The 26956-nt window shown below is 41.2% G+C and overlaps 1 protein-coding gene across 1 annotated transcript; it reads left to right on the top strand.

The window, feature by feature from the left end:
- LIN28A (lin-28 homolog A) lies at positions 1-26956 on the top strand. The gene is made up of 4 exons (XM_031961526.1): positions 1-31; positions 561-748; positions 23574-23758; positions 26694-26956. Exons 1-4 carry the CDS (start codon positions 1-3, stop codon positions 26905-26907), a joined length of 618 nt encoding a protein of 205 aa, XP_031817386.1. The 3' UTR covers positions 26908-26956.

The raw sequence follows: 26956 nt of genomic DNA, 5'->3' as shown, positions 1-26956 counted from the left end.
ATGGGCTCTGTATCCAACCAGCAGTTCGCAGGTTCGGTCTCGCGATTGGGAACTTGGGCAAGGATGGGAACATCTTTGGGTCAGGGGAAGAGGGACGTAGGACAGGGCACCCCGAGGGACCTAGAGCCCACCCCACTTAGAGCGGCACCCAAGAACCCAGGAGTCCGGCCAGCACGCGCTCCAGGGTTACCGCTTCCCGGCAGGGGCGGGGGCAAGCGGGGAGAGGAGGGGCATCCATCCCCTAGCGATCCGGGATATTTGCCGGTCCGCCCGTCCGGAGAAAGCGCGGAGACAGTTCGGAGTTACTGGAGGAAGATGAAACTTTCGGGGGCCATCTAGGATTTTCGTGACTTGCTGTGTTCAGTGGGAGGGAAGGGAAGAGAGGGGTAGATGGTTCGAATCAGCTCTCTTGCTCTCCCATCTCCCGGACTAGAAGCCCCAAACCCCGGGGTTCCCACACGCCGCCTAGAAGGGTCCAGGTTGCAGGGGAGGTGGGGCGCGGGCTCTGGGGCTGAGCCGAGCTGAGCTGAGCTGTTGCTGTGGCCCCTTTCCCCACCCAGGTAGCTGCGCAAAGGCAGCAGAGGAGGCGGCTACCGGGGACTCGGCCCGGGCTGGCGAAGAGCCGCAGCCGCTCCACGGCGCCGGCATCTGTAAGTGGTTTAATGTGCGCATGGGCTTCGGTTTCCTGTCCATGACCGCCCGCGCGGGCGTAGCGCTCGACCCGCCTGTGGACGTCTTTGTGCACCAGGTGAGAGGTGTTCTGATCCCCCTTCGAGAATATCGCCGCGCCCCCAGTGCCTTCTCAGCAAGACCAAAGGGAGAGACCCCCAATTTTGCCTCCTCTCCTTTGAGAATCTCCCTACTGTTCACGCCTCGCCCCCAAAGTGCTCTTCCAATGGACATGGTGTGAGCCCCTTAATTAATCCTATCACATCTCTTCCCTCCAGCCTGGACCCCTCAGAGCTTCCCTTTTCCTTTTCCGACTCACCACGTGTACGTTATATCTCTTTCTCGGAGGGGGGGGGGGGGAAGCAGGGGCCAGGGAGGTGACCCCATGTGGCAAAAATTGAGGTGGTTTTGTCCAGCCTGGTGGGAGGTGGTGGTGGTGAGCTGTGAGCTAGCAGGTCAAAAGAGTTTTTGGGGGAAGGGGGATCGCTGGGGGAAACACTTATAGTGACTGGCAGGCACTAGGCTATAGGATTTGTCTACCAATGTTTAATCGGAGTTGGCCGAGAAGGAGAGCTTCTGGGGGAGTTAGAGATTTAAAACAGCTGGATTTCTCCATCCCTGGGTGCCATCCACTAGAGCTGTGGAAATGACAAACCTGTGATTTGCAGCGAGGGATCGCAGAAGGGAAAAGGAGACTTAACGCTGATTATGTCCACTCTTCTCCCTCCTCCCCTGGTAGAAGCTCTGCGCACACGCCCCAAGCCTCCAAACTCATTGACTCAGATGCTTCTTGCATTTGGAACTGACCAAGAAAGAGACATTCGCCTAGAGCCAGTGGCTGGGGCTGTTCTTCCAGGCGGGAGCAACCCCAAGTTCTCAGTGAAAGCAAGCAGCTCAGCTCGGTGGGGGTGAAATTCAGTGTCGCCCCAGCTCGGCAGGGCTAGGGGGAGGGAGGGCAGTCTAGGCTCTGGATCTATTCTTCCAGACTTGGCATTTATGGCCCCAGACGGCTCTCAAATTGCTGCCCTAACATTCCAAGACACAAACAGAAGGGGCCTGGGACTCCTGGACCTCCCCCACCCTTTCACTCATCCGCCCTACCCTTGATTTGTCTAGTCTGTCTGCAGCCTCCCTCAGGCCTAGATAGAGGGATAGGGAATGTAGAGATCTCTCATCTGCCCTCCCCCCCCAAGCTAAATTGTCCTGTCCTGGGTTCTTTATCTCTTTTTTACAGGGAAGTGCCCCAGGATTGCATTTGAGCCAGTGAGAAGGGGTGCAACCTAGACCTTAATTCTGGGCTCACACTTAGGATCTTCTCTCCCCTCCCCCCTGTCACTATCACCCTATCTGGCCCAAAGATTTAGGGGTTGCTTTTGAAGGACTGAGATCTTTTCTCTATGCCTTTGGTTTAGAGGTGGGGAGGGGGGGGAATGAAAGGGATTGAGAATTGGAGCCCAAGGAGGGGGGAGTTGGGGACTATTTGGGGGAGGGGAAGATTGGGAGAGAGAATGGGCTTAGCTTGCCATCACAAACAGCCAATTTTCAGGAGGACTGTGAATGTGAGATAACTAAAGTTCTGCAGGTTTGATTATTGCCTAGGGTTTTTGAGTTTAACTAGGGTTTGAATTTTGAGACATGACTTTTCTGCACTTGCCTACTTTGGGACACTTCAAGCACTACTCTAAATGTTAAGGAAGAGACAGTCCTCAAGGAGCTTAAAGTCCAATGTGAGGGAGATGATGTACCCTGTATAGTTTTGGGTCAAAATGCATTCCAGAAGCACACCAGATCTTAGTCAAGCATCATAGAGAGTGGTATTTGAATTGTGATTAAAAAGATGGCCAGGAATGCAGCTGGAAGGGGAGGAGATTGTGGGGATAAGGAAGGATCCTGGCAGACTGCATCCCCCAAAACCATTGCGAACGAGAGGAAAGCCAGTTTTGACTGAAGAGGAGGAAGCCTAAAGAATAACGATCTGGGGAGTGGTGTGGAGATCAGTAGTTAGAGGAGAGGAGAGGTTGGAGAGCAGTGACTTAGGGAAAGGGAGAAATGATGAGATGGGGGGAGAAGACATGTTGGTCAATGGAGGTTTAGGGGGACTTTGGTAGATGGGGATTTCAAAGTGATTATTAGTCCCTACTCTACTCCCATACATCCCCTCCCCAACCAGACCTCTAGTTTAAAATTTTCTCCTTTGCCCCCCTTCCTGCCTCATTTACATATGTGAATAACCCACAGGAAGTAATTGTGGGAGAAAGAAGGGAATTGGCCTCTTTAGATCTATTAAATCACTTTATTACAGGAACCAGCTTTGAATGGCCCTCCCCAGCAGGGAGGCAATGCTCCCCCTCTCTCCCCTTTATCTGATCACAAAGAGATTAAAATCTCTGTAGGACTGGAGACTAACTGGGCAGCTTCCCCAACTTTGTGAGGCTGCAATGAAGGAGTCAGTTAAACTCAACTCCAGTCTTCCCCCCACCTTCCTCAAGGCTACTGAACCAGGGAGGGGATAAAGTGGTTTTCCTCTTGAATTCTTGGACTTTTGCACTGATTTTTCACTTCTTCCCTCATTCTTTAGGGGAAGAGTTAGGGTTGGGGGAGCAGGTGGGGCTCTGTGTCCAGAGACCAGAATCCACACTAGTTGACTCTAATTAAACTACATTGATGAGTCATCAACCATATAATCTTGCAATCATGCCGTCATAGAATCAAACATTAATTAAGGCTGAATGGAGTGTTAGAGCTGGGAAAGTCAGAGCTGGGAAGGAATTATACATTTATCAAGAGACTGCTCAAGGTGATGGAGATACAGAGACATAGAAAAACTTGAATGGAGAGGTCTTCCAGTCTAACAGCACTCAGAAACGAAGTGACTTATCACAAGTCCCGGTCCAGTGTTATTTCTTTAGCACCATCTGCTCATGATGTACATTTTTACCATATTTGAACTTAGTGACTGACCTAGTGGTGAACATCTAATGTCTACACAGTGCTGCTAGGGCTTTCTCTGAGGGTGACCAGGCAGGATCCTACTGCCTGGGAGAGGAAAGAAAACAATAAATTCTCCTTGTCCTCTGGTTTCCAGAATTCCCAGTTAGCTCACCTAACCCTTGGAAAAGGTAGTATGTGCAGGAATGAGTCTTCTCTGGATCTCCCATAGTCTTAAACAAGTTGTCTCTGCCCAATACTGAAACTACCTCTCTTGTGAAGGATTGATGATGGAGGGAGAGGTACTTGCACTTACTGTTAAATGACTGAAAAAGGTTTTCTGCAAGAATTGGGTAGAAGGGAAGAAGACACGTTATAGGATCACAGGATTTAGCCTTGTTGAATGAACTCCAGTAGTTTCCAATTACATCCAAGATCAAAAATGAACTCCTCTGGCTTTTAAAGCCTTTTACAACCTGAATTCTAATCTGACTAGTCACATTCCAAACCTACCCAGCTCCATGCCTTTGAGCTGGCTGTCCCCCATACCTGGAATGCACTCCCTCCCCTCCTCTCTTCTTAGATTTCCTAGCCTCCTTTAAAACTCCAGTGTCTCCACCTATCTACAACTACCTGGGAAGTCCTTTCTTGTCATTCTCCCTGCTATTGCGATTGCCTCCCCTCCAGAAATTACCTATTTACTTTTTTTTTTTTTTTTTTGCATATTCTATTTTCTATCTAATTTATGTGCCTAACACCCAGTTAGCACATAATAAATGCTTGCTGATTGATTGATTGAATGGACCTCCCAGATCATTTAATCCGACTCCTTCATTCCCTTGGTAGACTGGGTCAGCGTAAGGCTTGTACACAGGAGACTTTTCCCATTTCCCCTTCCTCTTCCCTGTTTTTGTTTTCCTAGGGCCTTTCCTCTGACATCACCTTCCATGTACCTGCATATATTCATGACTATTGTTTCTCCCATTAAATTATGAGCCCTTTGAGTGCAGGGACCCAGATTTTGTTTTTCTTTGCATCACATCTAATATACTGCCTGACACAAAGGAATATCTTAGTAAATGCTTGTTGACTGATGGGCAGGGGGAATTAAGCCCAAATAGGGAAAAGATCTCACATTTTTTAGACTCTTATAGTCATTATTTAGCAGACAGATGCATTCAAATGGCAATCCTGTCTGATTCTCAAACTGTGGCTCTTGCTATCTATATTTCCCATTCTCCCTCTTTAGTGATCTTTCTAGCCAGTTTGTGTATATGTTTAACCATTGGTGCTCCGGTAGAATATAAATTATTAGCTGACATGCAGAAATCAATTTTATGTTTTCCCTGTTAACTTGAAGTGTCTTGCATGTAATATAGTAAGTAGATGCTTAAGATGTATTTGTTGAATTGAATTATAGTACCTTAATACCAAGAAGCTGGGATTTTCCAAAGCTGATTTCTGATGGCCTGAGGAGGGAAAAATTCTCTGGAATTTATGTCCCTTTTCTAAAGTTCATGGTATGAGGGAAGTACCATCGAGGGCTTACAGTTAGGGGACAAGGAAGCATATGTTTGTGGGGAACCCCAGAAGGTAGCATCTGGCAAGGAGGAGGTGAACTTGGGAGTTCCCTTTTCTGAGGAAAAGGGAAGAAGGAAAAAAAAAACATTAATCAACTCTCTTTACCAGTCCCTGCTAACAAACTACTATGTCTCTTTCCTTTCTCCACCCCTTCCCTTTCCCCACAATTGATCTTTTTACTTTCTCCTTGCCTCTTATTTTTCTTAATTTAAAATTTTATTAATATCTTTTGGGTTGATTATCACTTTTATATCTTAATATAATTCTTCCCACCCCCCCCCCACAAGCATTCTTGTAACAAAGAATTAAAAAGAGATAAAAAGCAGCACATAAAAATATATAAAACATAAAAAATAAATCTGATTTATTGTGCTGTGTTCTACTTTCATAGTTTCTAACCTCTATAACAGGATTTGTCAGTCTTCTGTGTCCTGGAGCCCTTGAGTAAAGCCAATAGATCTCCTTTTCAGAAGGATTTTTTAAATGCATAAATAAAATAGAGTTGCAAAGAAAACCAATTCTTATAAAAATTTTTGAATCAAAAATTAAAAAAAAAACAGTTTTATGAATCCTAGGTTTAAAACCCCTACTGCTCTTCTTCCTTCAAATTAATTCAGTAAATATTTATTAAGACCCTACTATGTACAAAGCTTTGTGAATCTGGATCCGGAGGATATCTAGACAGAAGGTGTCTCTTGAAAGCTTGCATTTTACTATGAGAAAATAGAATTTCTTTTTTTAAAAGCTTTTTGTTTTCAAAACATATACATAGATAGTTTCCAACATTCACTTTTGCAAAACGTTATGCTCCAAATTTTTTCTCCCTTCCTTCCCCCACCCCCTCATCTAGATGGCAAGTAATCCAATATATGTTAAATATGTGCAATTCTTCTTTACATAGGAAATAGAATTTCTTTGGCACTGCTACCAGCTATGGTAGTCCCCCCTTTGGGACTTCCTATTCTCCCTGCTTGTGTATGGATGGGAGGAAGATGCTTTGCTCTGCCCCCCTCCCTCAATTTGTACCCCTCCAGCCTTCTAGGTTCCAGGCCAGTTTCCCTGCCTGGCTCTAATGGGGATGGGGGTGGTACTTATTTGCATCTTAATTAGTCTCCTTTCTCTTCCAATTGACCAAGTTCTCCCCCTGGGAATGAAGAGCAGTCCTCTTTCCAGGCCATTCTCTTTCATTGCCCCTTAAGAAGAAAAATCCATTGCCATTTCCCTCCTGTTTTCCCAGCCCAGTCTGCTTCTAATGGAGGGACCTAAGAAAGACCTTCCCTAAAATGCTATTTGGGGGTAGTGAAAGAACCTACAATTTAGAGCCATGAAGAGACCTTAGTAGCCATCTAGAAGACAATGTCACAGATTTTCAAGTTGGAAGGGCTTCCGATGGCCATCTAATCCAGTCCAATTCACACTCCAAAGAAAGAGTCCCTCCTCTCACACCCCTGACAAGTGATCAATCTAGCTATGGCTCAGAGTCCTCCAGGGGCAAGAAACCAATAGCTTTCCCTTCGTTTTATGGATGAAGAAACTAAAAGCCAGGAAAGAAAAGTGATTAACTTAAAGTCAAAAACGGACAGAGTCACAGAATTAAGATTTGAGGCCCAGGACTGCAGATTCTTAGCCTAAAGTTGCTTCTGTTCAAACATCAGTTGTTTTCATCTGTAAAAAAAAAAAATGATAGCACTTATACTGCCTGCCTTAAGTTGGATTTTGAGGGAAGAATTTGTAAAGCACCATGAAAATGAGATTTAGGGGGTGAGGAAGATGTGGTGATAATTTGAGACCTTCTTTCTAGGAGTAAAACAGGTCAGCCCTTACCCTTCCTTAGTCTATCCCTATTGAAATAACTGAACAGGGAGGCAATAAAACCATTTTTCTGAGTTACAATGGATTTTAAGGGTTTCCATGTCTTATTCTTTTCTCTTTCAACTCTTTTTTTGTGAGACAATTTGGGTTAGGTGACTTGCCCAGAATCACACAGCTGGTAAATGTTAAATGTCTGAAGCCAAATATGAACTCAGACCATCTCCTGGCTTCGACTGGTTCTCTTATCCACTGTGCCATCTAGCTACCCTCATCTCTTATTCTTGAGGTTAAGTTTTGAGGAAAGTCTGATGGCGATCAGTCATCTAGCATTTATTAAACTTTTACTGTATATAAAAACACTGTTCTAATCACTTGTGATTTGAAGGAAACAGCAAAAAACAATCCTTCCTCTCAATGAACTTGTGTTCTAATGGTGCTGGAAACATGTATAAACTGGCAGATACAATATGCTTACAGAGTAATCAATAAGTAGGTAGGTAACCTTAGTGAGTGATAAGTACAGATTGATGGACTTGAAGTCAGAAAAACTGACTGCCTCAAACACTGGCCTTGTTATGCTAGGCAAATCACTTGACTTTTCTGTGCCTCAGTTTCTCATCCAGAAAATACTCACTGGCCTTTCCAGATCCCTTCTTGCTCTGAATGTATGATTCTCTGAGAGGGTTTTATAGAATCATCACATCTGTCTCATCTGACTCCCAAGTTAAGATCAAAAGAGATAAATAGTTTTTGAATGTCAATTACTTTGATGATCAGCATCCCCCTCATTTCTATGGTGCTTTCTGATAATGGTGGTTTGTGATAATGCAATGTTTCACTTGTGATAGCCCTTTGAGGCAGCAAATGCTAATGCTCTCCATAGTTTGTAACTGATGGAATCTGAGTTCCTACCCATCTCACCCATTCTCACATATACTCCTCATCTCAGAATGCAGAATGTAGAGAAGGAGTATGCTGGCCTCTATATGAAGAAAATGAGGACATTTCCAAGCTAAGAGAAGAATAACAAGCTGGTTATAGGGGAAATAGCACTTGACTAAGAGTCAGAAGTGTCTGGATTTGAGTACTGTAGTCTGCCACTTCCTATAAGACACATGTTATTGAGCTTCAGTTTCTTGAAATATAAAGTGGAGCAAATAATACAGTACCGTGTAGCTGTGAAGAAAGTGGTTTTGCAAACTTTAAAGGCTTAGTACAGGATGTCCCAAAAGTTTTACCAAAAAAAAAAAAAAATCCTCCAAAACCTCAGCAGAAAGAGATCCTAGCGATCAGAGTTCCAACACCAGCCATGCCAGTACGTTGCAGAATATTCTGGGGCATATGTCACTTACCATCTAGGATCTTCATTTATTTTTGGAATGATTTTCCAGCAGTAGGTTGACAGGTAACTCTCAGGAAGTTAGGAGAATTGAATTATAGGGCAACAACTGATTCTGAAGAAAGTGTTCTAAGTGGGCAAAGATGATGGGGTTTTGTGACTTGGAGGTATAGGGAGTGTAGATGCAGAAGGATGCACTAGATAGTACCTTGATTGTCTTGGGTCATGATTGTCTAGCCCCTTTTGCCCAAGAGTTGGAAGGGGCATAGCAGATTGGGTCTCACCCTTTGTGTCTCTTTACTGTAATAGTGTGAAGTGGGTGATTTCCTAGGTACCTGATGGAGGTCCATAAGGTGGATCCATATAACCCTGGAGGATAATCATTAAAGCTGTTATTTCCAATTCTGACTAGAATAGAAAGGGAATGGTAGAAGTTGACCTTAATCTCTAGAAAAGAGACATGTGGCACAAGGTTGGGTTTTGATGTTTCTTTTTTAGTTGATGCTTTAGGATTCTCTAGGCACATCATCATATCATCTCCAAAGAGTTTCCTCGTTGCCTATCCCTTTAATTTCTTTTTCTTGTTGCTATAGCTAACATTTCTAGCACTACATTGAATAATAGTGCTGATAATTGGCATCCCAGCTTTGCTGCTGGTCCCATTGGGAAGGCTTATAGCTTATCCCCATTAAAGATAATATTTGCTGATGATTTTAAGTAATTTCTTCTTTTAAAAGTTGTATATGAAATTCCTAGTGTGTGCCAGATACTGTGATAAGTACTTTACAAATATTAATGCATTTGATCTCACAACAAGCCAGTGAATGGAATTGCTATTTATTATCCCCATTTTATAGTTGAGGAAACTGAGGTAGAGGTTAAGTGACTTACTCAAAAACATACAGCTAGTAAATGTCCAAAGTTAGATTTGAGCTCAGATTTTCCTGACTCCACTCCCAGCGCTCCTATTCTAGCAACATCTATCTTGATATAATAATAATAATTTTAAAAAGAGAGAAGAATGAAGCAAAAAGAAAATCAGCAAAACTAAGCAACAAAGTCTGACAATATATACAGTTGTCTCAGCAAAGGGAGGGAAGAACATGAATTCATTTCTTCTAGGGCCATTATAATTGCACAATATCCCAAGATTTTGTTGTGGTGGTAGTTGTAGTGATGACTTCTGTTTACAATGCTGTTATCATTTATATAATTGGGTTTTTTCTTATGTCTGTTTATTTTACTCAGCTTCTGCTTTATATATTATTTCTACTTGTCTTTTCTTATAATGTAATAATATTCTACTATATTTTCGTACTATAATTTGTTTAGCTATTTCCCAATTGATAGGTGATCACCTTGTTTTCAGTTCTCTGCTATCATAAATAATATTACTATAAATATGGTGTTGTATGTGGAACCTATCTGTCTTAGAGCAACTTGGGAGCATATTCCAAAGCAGCCGCATCTCTGGGTCAAAGGATATGGGTGTTATAGTCACTTTATTCCAAATTGTTTTCCAGAATAGTTGATTTACTTCAAAGCTCCACCAATATTTTACTAAATACATGCTTGTCCTTTTATAATCATTCTAACATTTGATTATTATCTTTTTTTGGTCATCTTTGCCAATTTTCTAGATATGAAGTAAAACCCCAGTAAGAGCTATTGTGTTTTTTAGTAGTAGTAATTTGGATCAATCTTTATCACATGGTTGTTAAAAGTTGATAGTATTTTGGAAAATGGCTTATCACATCCTTCGATGACTACTTATCCACTGGAGAATGATTGAATGGCTCTTTGTTTTACATATTCATGTCAATTCTCTATAAATCTTGGACAACTAATACAAAGATTTTTCACCCTCAAGCTTTCTCTTAGCCTAGTTGCGTTGCTTTTGTTTATGTAAAAGGTTTTCAGTTTTATGTAAGCAATTTTTTTTAATTTTTTATGTCTTTTGATCACCTATACCCTGTTTGGTCAAGGATGCGTCCTGTGCTACCACTAGCTTTCAGTATGCCCCATGTGACCTTGGACAAATCACTCCCTTTCCCCCTTAGTTTCCTGATCTGTAAAATGTAGGGGTTAGCTGAGAGGATCTCTAACCTCTGGTTCCAATTCCTATGTCTTATTTCCACCCCTAATACAAAGTCCTTGTCTTCTGACAAGGGGAGACTTTCATCTCTCTATCTCCCATAGTACTCTGCCAGTAATAGGGCTGTGATATGTAGTGTGTATGTATGTAATATGAGTAAATGGTCATGGCTTAAGGGCAAGGGCCTATATGAGTGTGCAAGCTTCCTGAGTAAGTAAGGTAGAAGAAATTTTCAGTTTGGCTTTGAACTCTAATCATGAAGCCTCTTTTTGGGAAGGAGAGTCTAAAGTAGCCTGGTGCAGAGATATAGACCATGACAACTCAGATTCAGTGGTGGCTGTGCACACGGTAGAAAGGTTGACTTGGTCATATAATTTTTCATTCCAATATTCCAGAAGATTATTTCTTCCCTGGAAATCATTACGTGATATCCTGTAGTTTAGGAGAAGGGAGAAAAGAAGAGAGATTGCAGAGGAGCCAAAAATTATCTCTTGAGATAGTGGAATGTAAGCTAGTTTCCCTTAAAAAAAAAAAAAAAAAAAAGTCTTTGTATTCCCCAGAACCTAGTTAAGTACTTAGTAAATGTTTATTGAATTAATCTGGCATGAGGATGGGTATGTCTTCTACCCCTGGAATGGAGGGGTAAGAGGAAACTATCCAAAATGTGAACCAGTTAGTAAGGTAAAAATGTTCTATTGGGAATATAGTCCTTCTTTTAATTAAGTGAAGGAAGGAGGAACCTCTCTAATCACTACAGAACCAGCTATGCTGCTTTATTCCCCTTATCTCTGTTTCTGTCTCTCTATCTCTGTAGTGAAGCTTTCACTTTTACCCTCTACCTTCCAGGTTTGAGTAATGAAATTGAATTACTCTTATTTTCATGGAGTAGGCCATCTAACTTAAGGGGAAATTCAGGCAGGTCATACCACATGATGTTGACAAAATCATAGAATATTAAGAGCTGGAGGGGGAACTAAAGTCTACCATAGCTTACCAGACTGATTTCCAAGAGGTCACAGTCCCTGTATTATCTTAGCTTTAAATCTCACCAGCACACACTAGATGCTTAATAAATGTTTGTTGCTTTTGTTGTATAGGGAATTGGAAGTCCAGAGACACTGAACTGTCCAGAGTCACCCTGCTAGTAGAGAAACTAGAACCCAAGATTCTTGACTCCTAGTACACCTTTGTTTCGGTTGCATATCATTCATGGCCTCCCAGAATTAGAGTAGGTTTTGTTGGGCTGAGCACTGGCTCTGAAGAGAAAGGAGCTATGGGTTAAATCCCTTCCAGAATGTTTACTATTGTGTGACCATGAATAAATCACTTAATCTCCCTGAGTTTCTTGAAGTTTCTAGATGGCCTTTGAAATCTCTTCTGGTTCTACCTAGATCTGTAATCCTAAATCCTCTTGAAGGCCCCTAGAAAAGGAACAGGAGAACATTGTTTAAGAAAACCTGCCTGAATTGCAGGCTGTGGAGAAGGGACATGTGCTGAAGATAATAATCGAGTTCCTTCTGTACTGGAGGTGTACTTAACCCCAGTCTGCTCCTGCCATATAGGATCAATCTCCTTAGGAGTCATAGCTCTCTTAGAATGGGTGGAGGGAACCATTTGCTGTCTTTTGTTTCTACATCACCTGCAGTTTCTTATATATCTCTTTTGCTCCTGGGCAGCCTGGCTATGTAGCAAAGAATGTTTATAGATTTCTCATTTGATAGACTGATACTTTGTTGCTGCAAAAAGTTAGTGATTACTTTCTACTTTCCATGGCTTCCCATGCAAGTTGGGAGCTTTCAGCCTAACGGCTCCTCCTGAGGATGTAGTAGGTTGCTCTTATCCTATTGTAGGTGATTAATGTGGTTTATTTCACAAGAGCATATACATAGTAAATTTTAAGATTAATTTCCTTTCTTAGTGAAGAAGATTTGTGGCTTTTCCCTGTGTGCATATTCATGATAGATGATAGAATTTTTTTTTTCCTTTTTAATAAAAGGGGAGTATAGGATGTTTGACTGAAAACCAAGGAGTACCGGGACTGACAAGCCCAGAAAATACTTGTATTAAAGAACAGTGAGTTCCTTAGACATTCCAGCAGCGCCACCTGCTGGTCAAGTTAAGTCAACAAGAAGGATTCAGAGGGGAAACTGGGATTTCTTGTTTTTCCTTTCCACCTCCTCTGTTTCTAAAGAATTGTCTTGGAAGAGGTAAGGGTAACATTACTTAGTGGGAAAATGACAGGCAGAAGACCCGAATACTAGGTCTTAAGGATTCAACGTTTGTAAAATGTGCCTAATCTGCCTCCTAGCCCAACAAGCATTTAAGGGAGAAATGTGAATTTTCTACCTAGCAGAGGGATTATTAAAGGAAATACATTACATCCCCTTCTTTTCATGGGGGAGATTTAGGGGAGTTCAGGATATTGGGCACCTATGGTCATTCAGTTAATACTTTATTAATTGTTTAATATCTGAAAAGCCCTATAAAAAGAGAGGCAAAAAAAAAAAAAACCATTTCAAGTAACTCACAGTCTGGTAAAGGAGACATAATGCAAACATTACAAATGAGACATATAGAGGACAAACTGTAGACTATCAACAGCTTTAAAGGGGCTTGAGAAAGGCTTCTGGCAGAAAGTGGGATTTCAACTGGGACTTAAGGAAGTTAATAGGCAGAGATGAATAGGGAAAGAATTTTGGAAATGGCACACAGTCAGTGAAAATGCCTTTGATTGTGAAGGTGGAGTATCTTATATGAGGAGTAGCAAAGAAGGCAATGTCACTGGATGAAGTATGTGAAAGATATAAGATGTAAGAAGAGGAGGGCTCTAATTAAAAGGCAGAGGTTTTAGAGCTGAGAGCTGACATATAGAGGTCATAAAGTCCAACCTAATTTTATAGATGGGAAAATTGAAGCAGAGACTGGAGTTAGGTGAATAGTCTATAGAGTCACATAGCTGGTATCTGAGGTCACTCTGACTCAAATATAAACTCCATTTACCGTGTCACCTCACTGCCTCAATTAGGTGTTACAGTGGATAGAGCTAGAAACTCAAGTAGATCCTATGGAAGACCTGATTTCAAATTTGATTCAAACACTAGCTGTGTGACTCAGAGCAATTCACTTAACTCTATATGCTTCAGTTTCCTCATCAGTAAAATGATCTGGAGAAGGAAATGGCAAGCCACTCCAGTATCTTTGTAAAGAAAAACTCCAAATGGGGTCAGGAAGAATCGGACATGACTCGGCCAGCTTAACAACAGCTGCCTCGCGGTAGACTATATTGAACTTGGAGCCAAGAATACCAGTTTGGGATCTTGACTCATCTTTATTGGTATCCTCATGGGACGCTGAGTCAAGTCACTTAATCTCTGCCTCAGTTTTCCCACCTTAAAAATGGAGATGATACCGGTAATATATGGAAAGGAATTTGCAAACTTTAAAGGGCTAGGGTGGAGGGTGGAAGGGCAAAGAGAGATGTTTAATAGAAGCTATTCTCTTGTGGTGAGTCAGTTAACTTCTGTGCTTTGAGTTTCTCGTGGGAACAACAACTCTTAAGACCCCCTTTACAGGATGAGTACAAAGGAAGAGTGTATAGAAATGTGAGTTATTATTCTGAGCTCAATATGCTACCTCAGTCTACCAATGAACCTTGTTTGGGGTCTCAGAAATTCCCTGGGAGTTAGGATGGGGGTAATTTGTCAGTTTTCTTGTCCTTCCTAAGGCTCAGGATGGGATTAGGGTGTGTATCAGAGAGACTGGAGAGTAGGGGAGAGACAGACTGAAGAATATGGAGAGGGATCCATCCTTTGAAAACCATGTCCCTTTTTACTGGAGCCTTTCTACCCCAGCCTTTCCATTCAACAAACATTTATCTATTCAAAAAGCATTCATTAACTACCTTCTTTCAGAGCATTGTGGTAGGTCATTGAGTAGAGTCAACGTTTAACTAAGTCTCAGATACTTTCTCTCTCTCTCTCTCTCTCTCTCTTTCTCATACACACATACATACACACACACAGAATAACTGTGTGTTACTCTCTAGTACAGATAATTGTACTTTTCTTTAGTATTTTCAGGATTTGTGGATCAGCTCTCAAGCCTCTCTATTATGACTAAACAATTCCATCAACCTACAGCAGATGGACCTGGTCCTGAGCTTATCCAAACTTATCTGAATCATGACATCACTGGGCTGGTGATCCAAGGCTTTTCAGCTGGCACTGCCTTGCCAGAGCTTGTGTTCTGCTGGCAAAGAATCTGGGGTCCCCAAGTAAGAACTCTGCTTGAAAAGAGTTACCAAATCAAGTTTTTTAAGGATTACAAAGTAGGATCTGGGTAAATTACTTGCAAGAGGTCTCTACTACTGAGCCCTGAATGCTTCCAGAGATAGTCCTTCAGAATACTCTGACCAGCTGGGCTGTAGAGAATCAGGCACCCTGCTCCTGGGTCTTCAAATGTGAAATGGAATACATGAATGAAAAAACACTTATTAAGCACTGGGGAGACTTTGATTCCTTCACAGCTTCTCTCCTCCCAGGTTGTTAAAAGTTGGGACTTTACTGCAGCAGGAGGGAGGATGAATCTGAAGGCAGCTTCTCCCTGAGCCACCCCCACCCCCTTGCCCTGATTAGTGAAAGGGGAGCTAGGGTAAGCCCTCGGAGATGGGGCATCCTGTCCTGCCTGTCCACTTTGGATGTAATGCAGCTGTTACCAGCCAGAAGCTTGGGTGGGTGGGGGGATAAGGAGCTCTGTGTGTGTCCCTCATTTCATATGAGTCTAGAGAGTAAAGGGGGGGATGGGAGTTTGGTCAGCATCTCTGTCTAGTGGGACTTCTGAGAATGCAAAGAGAAAGATGAGGAAGGGGAGCTTTCAGATTCTAGGGAGCGTGGGGGAGGGTTGCCACCTCTGCTTCTGGAATCTGGCCACTGGGACCAACCAGCGTCAGTTCTTTGTTTTCCTGGCTAGGCCCTACAGAAGGGAAGCTCAGCCCTTTGCCCCTCCCCCATGCCTTTTCTTTTTGGGGGGTGAAGAATGGGGGGAGAAGGAAAGATAGGCAGGGCCCAGCTTGGGAATGTCTTGCTTTGTGTGTGGTTGGGGGAGGAGGGATGGGGGAGGAATTCTGGGCCCCTTCCTTTCAAATGCAGGAGTTAGGAGGCTGCCTTTTGGGATGTGCTGATTACCTATCTGATAACAGAGGAATTCAAAATATGTGTGTTTTGGGAGGGGGGGCAGTCTGTGGAGGAGGGAACCCTGGAGACCACCATTCTCTCTGTTTAGCTCAAAGCCTAGGGCAGTGATGGTGGATAATAACTACTGATTAACAAGAGTTTCTTGTTTCTGAATTTCATTCTTGCCGTCGTTCTTTTTTTCTTTTTTTAAATTTATTTTTAAATCATGTTAATAGAAGTTGTCAGAACTGGAAGGGTCTTTATACTGTTAGCAAAAGGAAGAGTTATTAAAACTGAGAATATGTGAAGAGAATGTGAAAGGAAAAGGGACTTCACTTTAGAACACCAAATATTTGAGCTGGTAATTAGGCACCTTTTAAAGTCGTTTAATCTAGTTACCTCATTTTACAGCTGAGGAAACTGAGGTCCAGAAAGGTTCACTCACCAAGACAGAAAAAAATCAGATCTTTCATTTGTCTTTTTAATTGGAGAATAAGCTACTTAGGAGCAAGAACCACATTTTTTGGGGTCCTTGGTCCCACATAAATACTTAATTGATTCTGTTTAGAGTTGGGAGTTTTAGGATGTAGTGATCCAGACTAGGAAAACTGGTTAGAGCACGAAAAGGGGTAGATGGGACAGACAGGGGCCTTTGCAAAATGGAAAAAAAGGAGGACCATGATTTATACCAGAGGTTCCCATGTCCCAAGGGCATTAAGAAGCTTGTCCAAGGGGTACAGGAAATAGTGGATAAATAACTATTTCTCCATTTGAAATAGTGACTCTCTATTTCTTAAATGTCTACCCATGATTTTATTTCATTTCATGTTGAATAGGAGACTGAAGACCAAGGGTTATGGAGTCTAAAAAAGATTGGGAATCACTACTTTAGAAAGATAGATAATAAAGAGAGATAATTACCCCAGTGAGAACAGAAATGGACCAAGAGGAATTTTTAAAGATGGAAGGAATCGAGTGACTTTGCCCCAGACCTGTGATTTTGTAATGTTCAAAGATATATTGGTTCCTTCAACCTGCGTTTTTTTTTTTTTTTTTTAGGTTCTGGGGTGGGTGTGTGGTGTAAAAAAATAAGTAAGCTATGGTTCTGATGAGTTACAGCAAGTGATGATGACATACAATAAATCACAAAAGTGGGGTGTTACTGAAATGAATTCAGAGGCTCAAACCGACTCCAAGCCAGGAGTCAAGGCTTTATTGTGATGCCATAAGGAGGGTAAAGTTCATAATTAAGTCTCAATTAACCTAGGGAAATAACCTAGGGCAAGGTGTGCTAACTTTGCTAATTTTGTAAGTACAAGATACCCTATGGAGTTGAGGTCTGTAGCTTAATCTCCAAATTGTATATGATAATAGTGGGTGTCAGCACAGAATAGTTATATCAGTACAAGATAATTCTAGAGTCAGCTTTCTCCTCATGGGACTTATTTAAATACTGTGTTGCTACTAAGGACATGATATTTTGCTGGAGTCCATTTATCCCATCAGTCTGAAACTTACACTTAATAGTTGTTTGACTTGGATCACGCCATTTTAATTCCCTAAGCTTAAGTTGTCTTTTGTAACAGGGAAATGATAATACTTCTATTGCTTCACCTCACCTGGTAGTTGTGAGGAAAATGCTTTGTAATTCTCAAAGTCCTATAGAAAGGAGAGTTGATATTATTAGATGGTAAGTAGGTATTGTCACCCACCTGCGATTGGGCTAAGAATGTTAGGGACAGGATCTGTGATTTTACTGGAATTGGGATCTCCCTAATAGGAAACCTGTTCAGTCCATTCAGGTTGGCACTTTCTCAGTCAATTCAAAAAGCACTTATTAAGAATCTCCTATGTGCCAGGCAATGTGCTAAATATGGGATACAAATAGAGGCAAAAGACAATCCCTGGCCTCTTAATAAGCTTACAGCTCAGCAGAAGACAACATGCAAACAAATATATATACAAATAATTTGTCCAGTTGTGTTCAACCCAGTTTGGAGTTTTCTTGGCAAAGATATTGATCCTGGTGTGGTTTACCATTTCCTTCTCCAGTTCATTTTAAAAGTGGGGAAACTGAGGCAAACAGGATAGGTGACTTGCCCAGCATCACACAGCTAGTAAGTGTCTGAGGTTGGATTTGAACTCAGGAATATGAGTCTCTATTCACTGTATTTATTTATGCTCTGTTCACTTTCCCACCTAACTGCCCCTACAAATTAAGCTATGTGTAAGATAGATAGGAAATAATTAATAGAAGAAAGTCACTGGAATTATGTGGGGCTGAGAAAGCTCCTATGCCTTTCTCTGCAACTGAGAGGTTGTGAGCCACCCAAGTGCTTAGCACAGGCCTGGTGCACATAGTAAGTGCTATATAAATGCTTGCTCCGTTCCCAAGTTCAGAGAAACCATTTTAACCCAAACTGCCCTGGCTTCCAGGCTGGCCAGAAGTATCCCTATCCCCAATACCATTTGGCTTTTTATTTTCTCTTGGTTTACTTGAACAAATTCTTTCACCTCTGGGCTTCAGTTCTGACTTTCGATGTAGAACCTGTAATTCCACTTCTAAAATGACAATAATAATAGCTCACTTTTTACAGCACCTACTATGTGCCAAGGACTAAACACTTTACAATTATTGCCTCATTTAATCCTCACAACAACTCTGGGAAGTTAATGCTATTATCCATCCCCATTTTACAAATGAGGAAACTAAGATAGGAATAGGTTAAAAATTTGCCCAGAATCACAGTAAGTAGCAAGTTTCATGGAGAAAAGATAAAAGACAAAGATATAAATAACCCAAATACCTAATAAAAGTATGATGAGTATAGGGGGAATATAGACAAAATGCTGTGAGACCATAGAAAGGATTTAAGAATGTAGGCTATTAGGACTAGAATAATATCTAGCATTTATATATACATTTTAGTATCTGTAAAATGTTTTGGTACAAGGAGTTGAGTATTGCCATTATCCCCATTTTACAGATGGGGTAATATGTAAAGCAGAACAAGGATAAATGACTTGTTGAGCTGTTAAGTATATGAGATCATATTTGAACTCTGGTCTTTCTGCCTCTTGGCACAATGCTTTATCCACTTTGTCACATAGCTGCCTCTAGAAGACTTTTTGCTGTTCATTATTTTTCTCATGGTTCCCCCAATGGAGATATCCCTTATTCAGGGCAGGGGATTTTATCATCTGTTCTCTTGTGGTTAAGAAAGAGCATTCTGAGGATAAGGGATGGAAAATGGGCTAGACTGAAGAAAAGTTGCAGAGTAGAAAGAATCCTGGAATATTAGAGCTAGAAGGAACCATAATTAAACCTCCTTTTTCAACAAAAGAAACTGAGCCCTAGAGAAAGAAACTCATAAGATCAGTCAATAAGTATTAGTCCACAAATGTATTAAATATCTAGTGCCAGGGCTGTCCTAGCTCTAGGGCTATAAGTATGTAATTCAATGCTAATATGTGCTTATTAACTGATTGATTGATTGACAGAGTAAAAGTATATACCAATTCTTTCCTTGGAGCAAAAGACTAGAGAATCCTGAAAGCCGGACATTAGTTGGGGTGAGAGGTAAACTTCATTCAGCTAAAAAGCAGATTCAGGAACTAAGTTCAAAGAAAAGAGGCTAAATACCCTTTAATCCAACAGTGCCATTACTGGGTCTGTACCCCAAAGAGATCATAAAAGAGGAAAAAGAACCTACATGGGTAAAAATGCTTGTAGCAACCCTTTTTGTAGTGGCAAGGAACTGGAAAATAAGTGGATGCCCATCAATTGGAGAATGGCTGAATAAGTTATGGTATGTGAATGTCATGGAATAGTATTGTTCTACAAGAAATGATGAGCAGGTTGATTTTACTAAAAGTCTGGAAAGACTTACGTGAACTGATGCTGAGTGAAGTAAGCAGAAACAAGAGAATGCTGTACATAGAAACAACAAAATTGTGTGACGATCAACTGTGATGGAATTGGCTCTTCTCAACAATGTGGTGACCCAAGACAATTCCAACAGATTTGGGGTGGAAAGAGCCATCCACATCCAGAGAGAGAACTATGGAGACTAAATGTAGATCAAAGCATAGTATTGTCATTCTTTTTTTGTTCATTTGTTTGTGCTTTTTTTTTTCTTTCCCCCTTTTGGTTGATTTTTCTTGGGCAACTTGACAAATATGAAAATGCTTAAAAGAATTGTGTATATTTAACCTACATCAGATTTTTTGCTGTCTTGGGGAGAGGAGAGGTAAGAGAAGAAGAGAGAAATATTTGGAACACAAAGTCTTACAAGAATTAATGTGGAAAACTATCTTTACATGTATTTGGAAAAATAAAATACTATTGAAAATTTTTGAGAAAGAAAGAAAAGGGGACAAGAAGATAGAGGAACTCAAGGAGGGTGATCAGAAGAAATGCAAAAGAATCCAGATAGGGCTCTAGTGTGGCCATCTTATGTTTGATTTTATTTTTTTCTGCCTACTGATTTCCTAGGGAAGATATGAGACAAAAGGTATGTGTGAGCTGTATAGCCCAGGGGCCCAGGCTTGGTAGAAGAAACCTGGATATTCTGCAACTAGGAAGGGACAAAAGGCTCTGAGCTTGGGGGTGGGGAGGGATTAGAGTAAGGGCTGAGGATAATGGGGCTTTTCCCCATCCCCAAACAAGTCAACCACAATCTCTTGGGAAGGGGCTCAGAGGGAAAACTTCAATTAACACACTGATCAGTGAGAGAGGGCAGAATGTCAAAAGGGAAAGAAACGTGAAGAAGAGCAAGTTAATTCCTGGGTGTCTAAATGTGTAGGTGGGGGGAAGGGAACTACAGGGAAAATAGAATGAGGATTCTGGCTTCCCTACTCCATCCAGCTGTCTGTCCGTGCATCCATCCATCCATACATGATATGTGTATGTGTATACCATACACACATATATATATAGGTGTTTGGTTATTTCAGTCATGTCTGACTCTTCATAACCCCATATGTATTCATGTAAATATATATACAATGAATTCAGAATCTTCTCCAATCTCCTAAACCCTGAAGGACTTACCTTGACTTGGGGTCTCAGCTACTCTTACCCCTCTTAACAGTTTTCCCTGAGATCCCGACTCTCTAGTCAAGGAAGCAAAAAAGAAAAACAAGTAGTAAGAAGAGGAGTTCATATTTTCTTTAGCAGTTTGCAATGCATATGTAGTTCTTTCTCATCAGTCTTCTAAGATGAAGTAGCTGAGTAGCTAGCCCCATTTTACAGATGAAGTTGCTGCTTGAGGAAAACTTCCTTAAGACCAGCTGTTAACAGAACTAAAACTAAAATCCAGGTCAGTAAAAGAGTCAGTAAAAAACTTGAGTCATTTCTTTGAATGCTGAGAAAGGAGGGAACATTCATGGAGAAAGGTTAGGAAAAGGTCCCTTGGAAGAGATCAAACCTGAGCTGGACCTCCAAAAAAGAGGATTTCTACAGGCCGAATTGAAGAGCGGGAAGAAGGAGCAAGGGAAAGTTTAAGAAAAGAACAGAGATGGTCTGAATGTATGCAACTAAGGTGATTTCTGGATAATGGACAGTAATGCTGAAGAGGTAAGGTGGAGCCAGGTTATGAAGGCCTTGAATTCCAGGTTAAGGGTTTTATCCTATCAGCAATTGGAAACCACAGAAGATAACTGACAACTAAGTTTAGCATTTTTTCTGTTAGGACACACTGCCTCTTAACTTGCTCAAGAGTTGCTGAAGAGATACCTTACATGAGCATAATAGCCAAGATGTATTTTGTGACTGTCTATGCGACTTTGGGAGGGTGGGATGAGGCATGTGACACATGAGCTGTCCTGTGTGTCACATGCCTCATCCCATCCTCCCAAAGTGAACATGAACTGTTCTGTATATGGAGTAACAGGTAGGGAGTCAACAATGAGGACATGTTGTCTGCCCCCAACTCTGTATCTACAGAAAGACTATCTCCAGATGATTTTGTACCTGTAACCATGAGTTGTGATTTTGAGTTAGTAGTTGATAGGAAGATAGATTTTGAAATAGAAGTTCCTTGGAGATCATCTCATTCAATCCTCATTTTACATTTGAGGAATCTGTTTACTAAGAAGAGGAGGTGTCATGTAGGTAGTGACCAAGGTGGGATTCAAATTCCAGATTCTCTGAAGGAAGGAGAAAACATCCATGAAGTTTCTAAATCTAGCTCTATGTCAAGGGATTGATTTTATTCTTCATAGATTGAGCATGTGCCCCCTGCAGGCTCCGAATTGACATTTATAAATTTTAAAGGCTTTTTTTAAGTTTGAAAGTCCTATTACTTGCATTATTTAAGGTTCATGGAAAGCCTATGAGATAGGTATCTTTATACCCATTTTACAGATAAATACAGAGGCTGAGAAGTCACATAACCAATAAGTATCAGAGGTAGCATTTGAACTCAGTTTTTCCTGACTGTTGTTCTAGCACTTTTTCTTTTATATTAGACATAAGATTTTTTTATGATTTCCTTGCTTGTAATCCTGGACAAATTTCTTCATCTCTCAGTATGCCAGCCAATTCTCTAGTTGTAGAGAGGCTACTGATCTGCATCAGTAGAAAAACTTAACTGATCTGGATTTCCTTATACCAGTGAAATTTCAGGACCAATATCAACCCCATCCACTTATGGTACTCTTGTGCACATGGACATATCCATATACAGTTTTATAGAGACAGCATAAAGAGTTGTTATCAAATTGTCCTTGGAGACAGGAGACCTGGACTCATTCAAGTACTGCCTGTAACACACAGTGGCTGTGTCACCTTGGGCAAGTTCAAGTTATTTAGTTTCTGTGCCAGAGCCAGTTCTCTAAATTCTTTAAGTTGCCAAACAGCTGATGATTTGCATTGATAGATGTAGTTTCCTGACCTGGAATTCCCTATATTAATGAAGTCACAAGTCTCGCAAACACACACACACACCCACACACACACACACACACACCAAAACTGATGTATACACATAATTAACATTTGTATGGTGCTTACTATGTGCTATGATAAGCATTTATCATTATTAGATTGTTTGATCTTCACAACAATCTTCAGAGTAAGTGTTAGTATTATCCCCATTATACAGATGAGGAAACTGAGGCAGTCAGCAGTTAAGTGACTTGCCCAGGTTCTCACCATCAGTGAGTGACTGAGGCTGGATTTAAACTCAGGTTCTTCCTGTCTACAGACCCAACATTCTATCCACTAGAGACAACTTTGATCACTCTGATTTCACCTTTATAATCTGTGGGATGTGGAGGCCTTCTCTGCCTCTTGATGCAGAGATCAACCTTTCTGGAAACCTTCCTCAAGATCTTTTTAATCTGTTGGGTTTCCAGGGAAGCCCTCAAATTCTTGACTCATCATTTCTCTCTCAGTCCCTATCTGTTAGTCAGGAAGAGCTGGGTTCAAGTCCAAACTTTGGACATGTGACATGACACACCTCCTTTTCCTATCATCCCATTTTTAATGAGATCTCTTCTGCTTATTATTTTGGGTGATGCTTTCCATCTTCCCCCCACCTTCTATACTTATAACTGTGATTCTTTGACTACTAGTCTTCTGTGCTTCATAATAGCATCAGGCAAATGCTGGTGCTAAAAGAAGTAGAAAATATACTACTTCTCAAACATGGTGTATACATATGCATCTATCCATAACATATATGATCTTTACATTGTTAGTATCTGCAGTACCTGCAGCTCTGTCCCAAAGGATCTGGTTTATTCCCCAGGTGCACTTCTCCAACTCCTCCTGTTTCACCAATTCCATTGGGAACAAGGATGAATTCCTACAGTGCCACGGTTTTCTCTTACCTTCTTGGTTAAATACGTTCCTTCCTTTAACAAATGTGTATAAATCAGTGTCTCTGCTATGCAAGGCACTATCCTTGGTGCTGGAGTTGCAAAGGTCGCAGTACAAATGATCTAAAGCCTTCAATGTCTTTTTATCCCTTAGAGTAAGCTACATATGGAAGGGTTCCGCAGCCTGAAGGAAGGGGAAGCTGTGGAGTTCACCTTTAAGAAGTCAGCAAAGGGCCTTGAATCAATCCGGGTGACAGGGCCTGGTGGTGTATTCTGTCTTGGAAGTGAGAGACGGCCCAAGGGGAAAACGCTTCAGAAACGCAGATCCAAAGGAGACAGGTATGATGATGGTCAAGGCTGGGCTGAGGCTATAGGGGGCACATTCAGAAATGGCCATGGAGGAAGGCAAAAGTCCTTTTTCCCTTTTGAGTCCCTCCTCCTAATGGTTGTTCCTTACCTTTCTAGGGCTTGGAGAGGCCCTCTTTCCCTAACTCTTCCTGAGGTAGAGATTTGACACCTTATCCTATTGCTTCCTCCCATGAGAGGTGGATGGAAGAAGGAATCTTTGAATACACTCCCCTGACCCCATCCTAACTAGGATAGCTCTTTTGCTCTGATCAGTTCAGGTCTCACAATACTTACAGAAAAGCTTTCTCTAGAACAGGGAGACTTCATGTCTCCCATATTTAGATTATCAGCCTCAACATCTCAAGGAGAAATAGAAAAAAGGAAAGGAAGGTGTTGTGGGAGAGGGAAGTGGGGTTTTGGTGATGGGATTTGGATGGAAATAAGTGGGGAAGGGCTGAAAGGTATGAATGCAGCCACTTGCCCTAGGGATAGCAAACAAAATTGACTTAGGGTTAGAAGATCTCAGTTGAAGTAGACTTTGCAGCTGACCAGTTTTGTGGCCTTTACCTCTTTCAAGCTCAATCTTATATGTGTGATAGGTTTTGAGATCCTTATGAACTCTAGCAGTCGAATCCTAACTAGTATACTTATTGGGAAGATTTGGGAAGTTGAGTTTGGTCTGTACTATCCACCCTTCCATCTCCACTCAAGAAAAACCTGAACCCATGGAACCACCAATTTCATTTGGTCAATTGAATTCCCTACTATGGATCTTGGTTTCTTCACCTGTCAAGAGAGGGTATTGGAAGAGATGATTTTAAATCTTAAAAGATTTGAACATGCTAAGATTTCTCCCAGGTTAATGTAAGAATTATCCTATAGGGGAACCCTCTTCTCCCAAAATGAACTGACAATCATAATTCAAGTTAGTAAATAGCTTATATTCTTTTTAAAAACAAATTTTTAATTAAGTATTTTTGGGGGGGCTGAGGCAATTGGAGTTAAGTGACTCACCCAGGGTCACATAGCTAGGAAGTATTAAGTGTCTGAGGTCAGATTTAAACTCAGGTCCTCTTGACTTCGGGGTTGGTGCTCTATCCACTGCGCCACCTAGCTGCCCCTAATAGCCTACTTTTTTGATCTGTAGTTTGCTTAAGACCATAGTCATCTTGAATGCTTCATAGAAATCATTTACAGTAGATCATCTATTCATAAGACTATTTAACCTGGGATCCAAAAGAGGTTTTAAACAAAATATTTTATAATAAGTTCATTATATATTGTCTCCTTTGCAATTCTGTGTTTTATTTTTCTAATTAAAAACATTATTCCTAGAAAGGGATCGATGGGCTTCACCAGACTGGGGTCGGTGTGAGAAGTAGAGGTTCTTGACACTAAAAAGGCCAAGAACCCCTGATCTGGTCCAATTTAATTTTGCAGATGAGGAAACTGTGCCCCAGAAAGAGAAATGGTTATTTGCTCCTTGTTAAATAGGTAGCAAATATTAAAGCTGAGCACCAAACCCATGTTGTCTCACCTTAGACTGAATATTCCTTCTGTTATATCTCGCTAAGCTCACTTTTGACTGAGATAAGGGAAAGCTTCATGACAATAGGAGGGAGTCTTTAAAGGATGGGGACAATTTCAGCAGGTGGTGATGAGTGTAGACAGAGTTCCAAGTATATTACAATAACATTGGGGACGGGTAGGGAATTAAAAAGCCCAGAATGTGTTGGTAGAAGTAGTTTTAGCTACACCCAGCAAAAGACCTCTGGGAGATGACTAAGAACCACTACATAGATTCCCAATCCCTCTATTTTTGTCCGCCTGAATTTTTGATTTCCTTCACAGGTTAATTGTACTAGTATACAATTTCAAAGTCCGATTCTTCTTGTGGAGTATAAGATAACTATAAATATGTATACATATATTGTATTTAACACATATTTTAACATATTTAACATGTATTGGTCAACCTGCCATCTAGGAGAGGGGGTAGGGGGAAGGAGGGGAAAAATTGGAACAAAAGGTTTTGCAATTGTCGATGCTGAAAAATTACCCATGCATATATCTTGTAAATAAAAGGCTATAATAAAAAATGTTTTAAAAAGTCATATTAGACTGAAGCACAAGTTATGCAAAAGAAAACAAAATTGGAAACAAAGGTTAGAAACAGGTTGCATAGAAAGTCTTGAATGCCAGAAGTTTAGATATGATAAGGTAGGCAATAGAAAAGTGATGGAGTAAGCAAAGGGCTGAGTCCAGAGTTGGGAAAGCATTGAAATCCTGCCTGAGACGTTCACTAGCTGTGTGACCCTGAAAAAGTCAATTAATCTTAGTTTCCTCATAGAGGATGATAAAGATAATAATATTCCCTCTTTTACAGAGTGATTATGAGGATCAAATGAAATAATATTTGTAAAGTGCTTTGCTAACATTTTATGCATAGTATTTTATAGATACTCTTGTAATGATAATAATAAGTGGTACTTATCTAGTTCTTTAAAGTTTGCAAGGATTTTTACAGGTTATCCCTCTGATTCTCACCACGATCTTTGGGGCTCAGTATTATTGTCATCTTCTCTTACAAATGAAGAAACTGAGATGGAGGGAGGTTAAATTAAGGTATATCTGGCAGCGTGGGCTAGATAAATTGGAGGATGTTATTACATGGTTCTGCTTCTCTAGCAGATTTGACACCATGTTAAAGAGCGAGAAAATGAAGACTTTTTTTTTTTTTTTTTTTTAACTGGTGGAAAAAATGCTCCAGTGTGCTCTAACGCTCCAGAAGATTAATGTCTTTTGTGTGTCTTGGGGCGAGGGTCATTTTGCTAGGAAGTAGCTGCTCTGTGAGGGCTCATGCTATGCTAGAGTAGGCAAATCTGTCGCTGTCCAGATGTATGACTTCTCCTTTCGCACGCCACAGGTGCTACAACTGTGGAGGGTTGGATCATCACGCCAAGGAGTGCAAGCTGCCACCCCAGCCCAAGAAATGCCATTTCTGCCAAAGCATCAGTCACATGGTGGCCTCCTGCCCTCTGAAGGCTCAGCAGTCACCCAGTTCACAGGGGAAACCAGCTTACTTCCGAGAGGAGGAGGAGATCCACAGCCCAGCCCTACTCCCTGAGGCCCAAGATTGAAGTGGGGTCTGGGACCATCCCAATGGGATGGGAAGGCTTTAAGGAGCAG

This window comes from Sarcophilus harrisii, chromosome 3 (genome assembly GCF_902635505.1).
Source record: "Sarcophilus harrisii chromosome 3, mSarHar1.11, whole genome shotgun sequence".
NCBI classification, from domain to species: domain Eukaryota; kingdom Metazoa; phylum Chordata; class Mammalia; order Dasyuromorphia; family Dasyuridae; genus Sarcophilus; species Sarcophilus harrisii.
Note: the sequence above shows the minus strand (reverse complement) of the source record. Positions and strands in the feature narration are given on the sequence as shown.